The sequence below is a fragment of the Rhagoletis zephyria genome, unplaced genomic scaffold, assembly GCF_001687245.7.
Source record: "Rhagoletis zephyria isolate East Lansing unplaced genomic scaffold, Rhagoletis_zephyria_1.1 Rzeph_scaffold_01625, whole genome shotgun sequence".
In the NCBI taxonomy this organism is placed as follows: Eukaryota; Metazoa; Arthropoda; class Insecta; order Diptera; family Tephritidae; genus Rhagoletis; species Rhagoletis zephyria.
This window is the reverse complement of record NW_016158709.1, coordinates 8672-13575: the sequence shown is the minus strand read 5'-3', so window position 1 is coordinate 13575 and position 4904 is coordinate 8672. Positions and strand designations below refer to the sequence as shown.

At 34.0% G+C, this 4904-nt stretch overlaps 1 protein-coding gene across 2 annotated transcripts; it reads left to right on the top strand.

The window, feature by feature from the left end:
- Positions 1 to 1718: 1718 nt before the first annotated feature.
- Positions 1719 to 3207, top strand: LOC108364655 (uncharacterized). Of its 2 annotated transcripts, none has more exons than XM_017618414.1 (5): positions 1719 to 2073; positions 2117 to 2204; positions 2499 to 2680; positions 2751 to 2910; positions 2989 to 3207. In XM_017618414.1, the coding sequence occupies exons 1-5, from the start codon at positions 2068 to 2070 to the stop codon at positions 3171 to 3173; spliced, it is 621 nt and encodes a 206-aa protein (XP_017473903.1). In that variant the 5' UTR covers positions 1719 to 2067; the 3' UTR covers positions 3174 to 3207. The 2 variants fall into 2 exon arrangements, with proteins under 2 accessions (XP_017473903.1, XP_017473904.1); XM_017618415.1 differs by having other exon boundaries at positions 2976 to 3207.
- The last annotated feature ends 1697 nt before the right edge of the window (positions 3208 to 4904 follow it).

Genomic DNA, 4904 nt, shown 5'->3' with positions numbered 1-4904 from the left:
AGTGCAGGTAATTAATCTTTTGATCCTGTAGCGGTGAATGTGGAATCTGACAAACTTAGAAAAACTTCGACTGATGATCATCATGTAGCGGCGGAGTTGCTAGTACCTGATGAAAAATCAGAAATGACTGATCTTACATATGATTCAGATTCAGTTGTAGAATTACGATACCATGTGCCCGAAGTTGGGCTTAGTTGCCCTAATGCAAACACTCGCGCTAAGTTGGCAAAATGGGCTGTACAACATAACATAACAACTGCTGCTTTAAACGGTTTATTAAAAGTTCTAAAATCAAATATACCTGACTTGCCAGCAGATGCTAGGACGTTAAAACAAACCCCTAACGAAATTATAGCTAGAAAAATGGGACCAGGTGAATATGTTCACTACGGACTTATCGATTGTTTGACAGATTTCTTAGAAGGTAATGTTTTTAAGGATAGAACAATCCTTCTTAATATAAATATAGATGGATTGCCTCTTTGTAAGAGCTCGCGATTACAAGCATGGCCCATTTTAGTAAATATTCACGGCACTTCTGTTGTACTGATGGTAGGTACTTATGTAGGTATAAGTAAGCCTCAAAATGTTAATGAGTATTTGCAATTTTTCATTGAAGAAGTTTGCCAAATAATTAATGAAGGGATTAGTTATAAATCGAACTTTGATGAAGTAAAATTCAGGGCCGTTATATGCGACGCACCAGCAAGATCCTTTGTTTTAGGTGTCAAAAGTCATAGCGCATACTTTAGTTGCATAAAATTCCAACAAAAAGGCAAACATTTCGAAAATAGGATTACTTATGAGTTGGAAAATTCTATGCTTAGAACTGATGAGCAGTTCCGAAATAAATGTGATCCCAACCATCATAACGTAATGACTAAAATGGCTATTGAGCAGTTACTTATTAATATTGTGACTCAAACTGCATATGACTACATGCACATTATTTGCCTGGGTGTCGTTAAAACTCTACTTAATTCATGGATTTCCGTAAGACGGAAGAAATATTCTCTAACAAAGGAGCAGATCGAAATATTAGAACAGCGTTTACTTTTATTGAAACCAAATATATCAAAAGAATTCTCGAGAAAACCAAGGCAATTTTGTGACTTAGACAGATGGAAAGCGGTTGAATTTAGACAATTTTTAATTTACACTGGTTCTGTCATATTAAAAGATATTTTATCTGACCTTCGCTACAAGCATTTTTTAAAATTGAGCTTGGCTATAAGGATTTTACTTCATAAGAGCCATTGCTTAACTAACAATAGTTGTGCGAGGGAACTTATTACTGATTTTATAAACGAAGTACCCGATCTTTATGACATAGCATTGCTCAAATATAACTTTCATTGCCTTTTGCATCTACCTGACGAAGTTCTAAATTTTCGTGAAAACCTGGACACGTTTAGTGCCTTTAAATTTGAGAATCACTTATATAAAGTCAAGCAAATGGTTAGGAAGGGAAACTTTGTTGCGTCTCAAATATATAATCGTCTCGTTGAGCGAAGCCTGCAAGTCACCTGAGAAGAATGCTCAACTCTAAGTTTGGAAATAAACGCTGAAGGCGAACTATTATCCGTAACCAGTCACAATATGTTTTGGTCAAAAAGTTCCTAGACAATTTTTACATTTTTGACGGCAAAATTTTTAAGATCCAGTCTTTTCAATTTACGAACATAAATTGGTTCATTCAAATGAAGTGTTGAATTTAAAAGATTATTTTGAAATACCCTTAAAGTCAAGCCTAATAAATATAAAATGCTCTGATTCACTGTTATATGATTTAAAAACAACAATTCATTCTTGTTCACAACTAAAAGAAAAGTGTTTACTTTTGCCAAGTAATTTTGGACCAGTTACTGTTTTTTACCTCTCGTACACAACGCATAATGTCTGAAAAAACGTATAACTTCCTAAAAGATTCCCAACTGGGCAGCAACAATTTTTGCCTTTAACAATGATTCAGGAATCTCAACCAGTAACCCGATTTCAAAAGCAAACTACGCAAATGACTCCAACTGACTGCTTCCTCTAAATACGCTGACTTCGTTGGAATCTTCGATGAAGCTTAATTTACATAAATAGATAATACTTTACATATTAAAGACTAGCAGTGCTTTTAGGAAAACCGTATAATTTGGAATCTAAAATGGATACCTGCGTCAAAGAAATAATTTGGCTAAAAAATGAAAATCAAGGTACGTAAAGAAAATAAATTAGTTTCAAAATGTGTTTCGGCTTAAAAATTATCACTTGAAATTTCCAAATTTCAATAACATTGGACTCATGGATTAAACCTGTGGAAAACATTATTTAAATATGACAATGTGCTTTCGAGTTTTAATCATTCAACATTCTATCCTTTCTTGAATTTATTACAAAAAATTTTGGGAATAACTTCATTCATAACTAGGTAGAATTATCTGTAATGCTAAACAATTCTTGTTTCTATATTTTAGATTTGAAACGCAAATTACATGACTCGGATGAAGAACACAACAAAACTCAAACAAGGTTATTAACAGAAATTTTAAATATTAAGCGACTTCTTACTGAGAAGACCGCAACAAGTAATCGTGAAACGGCATTTCCAAAGACTCCTTTTGAAACAAAAGAAGAATTCCTACATTTCGAAGATGAAATTCAAAGAGATGCGGAGAAGGTTAAAATAATTGTATGCGCGATAAAATATCTATCTGCCACTTTTCTTTAATACAATGTACCTTTTCTATTTACTTTTCTAGGAAAACGAAATCTTTTTGATTGGCATCCCCGAGTGCGGAAAATTTGTGAGAGCTGTTTGGAAACGTTTAGTCATCGATGAAGTTGCTTGCCAAATAACATGGAAAAATGTTGATAATAAAATTTCGCTTCAAAATTTAGCCATAACTGCTGCGTTTAAAGGTATTTCTCTTTAGAAATGATGTTTTATTGTTTTAATTTATGCATTTTGTATTATATCTTTATAGAAGCCTATTGCAGAAAATTTTCTAACGAGGCGGATTTTAAGAAATTTACAACAAAATGGTTTCAAACTGCACGGGACCGTGTTAACCATAAAGCAAAACAAATCAAACTATAAATTCATGAATAGCAACGTGTTAGTATACTGCGCATTAGTATACGTACATATTGTATTATACAACACACAGCAAGCACATATGTAGATAATAAAACTGTTTATTGAAAATAACTTTTTTAGAAGCTCTAATTAATTAGGTAAAGTTGTAATAAATTTGCAAAGTTAGGAAAAGTTGCAATAACTTTTTGTATGAAATAGGAGCAGAAAATAATGGTACTCATACGCCATATAGTACATGGCCGTACTTGTACATGGCGTATGAGTAACATTTTCCCTGTTAAAGTTTTATTTTTTTCATTCGCAATGCAAACTTAAGAAAAATGAAAATATCTTGGGAATCTAGAAAAACGGTATACAGATGCGTAATCTAGGACCCAAAATTAAGTTATTCAGAGTCATAAAAGAGTCCAGAGTAAGAGTCCGAAATGAGATGTATATGAGGCCAATGTGTGTCAAAAAAGAGTCTAAAAAGAATCCAAAAAGAGTCGTTTATGAGGCCATCACGATTGAGAGAATACAAAGGTTGCGCCGATCTCGGACCGCTATTCCTCTCTTAACGAATTTGACAGAATCGTTGTTTGCATGACGTCACACTGGTGCAACTTGTTTACGTTTTCCTTGCAACATTTTTTCTTCTTCTTCCATTCTTGCTCACGTTTTGGCATTTATCTCTCGCAATTGCACCAGTGTGATGTCACACAAAAGTTATTCTCAAAAATCCTCTCTGATCGGCGCAATCTTGTATTCTATCATTCTTGTGAGGCCAATAAGAGTCATAAAAGAGTCCAGAGTAAGAGTCCGAAATGAGATGTATATGAGGCCAATGTGTGTCATAAAAGAGTCTAAAAAGAATAATAACAGTAAGAGTCAAATACGGCTCATATTGAGGCTCATTTGATGTATGAATTTAAGCTCATATATGTCGACCTTTGCAGGAAGGGAAACACCCTCATTCCGGACTCTTAAATGAGCTCATTATGAGCGTAAATGCTCCGAAATAGGACTCCTTTAAGACTCATTTATGACTCCAAATGTTTGCTGGGAGAAAATATAAAACAAAATGTATATTCATAACTCACAAAATTCCAAACGCTGAGTGTTTTGTATATGAAGTAAAATATTCAAATCTACTGTACTCTGTTTGGCTAGAAGTTTGAATGAATTCATGCAGCCCTCTTCGAATTTCATAGACTAATAGTGTTGTTATGAAAATTCTTATTACATAACAAAGATTCAAGAGTGTTACATATATGTTTCAGCTCGTATAGACACCCTTTTATAGGGGTCGAAACTTACTATTATGTGTTTTTGTACATATCCTCACTTTTAGTATCCTCCAAAATTTGGTTCCTCTAAATTTCGTCTTTTGCTTTCGCGTTTANGAGATCGATGGCAATTTTGAGTATTCGACAACTTTTAGGAACAAAGTAGCATCAGCAAGCCAAAGTGCACTGTATCCGTTAGTACTGAAAACTTTGTTGATCATTTTGATAGTAGTGCAGACCTAGAACTGAAACCAGGCGTCAAAATCAAAAGATGGAACGCTTTAGAATGTCAATTGATTTTCTGTCCTCGTCATGTTGGTGCCAGCACCGCCTTCTAATGATCAGTAAAGTGTCAAATTTTGGNAGAGACAACTGTCAGTTTATCGAACCTTGTATTATTGAATCATGTACATATGTATGCCTAATGTATGTAAATTCGAAAATCAACCACAACTTATTGAAATCTACCAAATTTGTTTGGCTATTCTACCCCACTAAAATAAAAAGGGGTTTGCAGGGACTTAACCCTTCGGAGGGCGCGCTTTGAAAGT

Excerpts from the sequence above, each read along its gene's own strand:
- LOC108364655 (XM_017618414.1), top strand. Across the intron at positions 2,205-2,498 it reads GCTAAAAAATGAAAATCAAG|AACACAACAAAACTCAAACA; the intron begins GTACGTAAAGAA and ends ACTCGGATGAAG. Across the intron at positions 2,681-2,750 it reads CGGAGAAGGTTAAAATAATT|GAAAACGAAATCTTTTTGAT; the intron begins GTATGCGCGATA and ends TTACTTTTCTAG.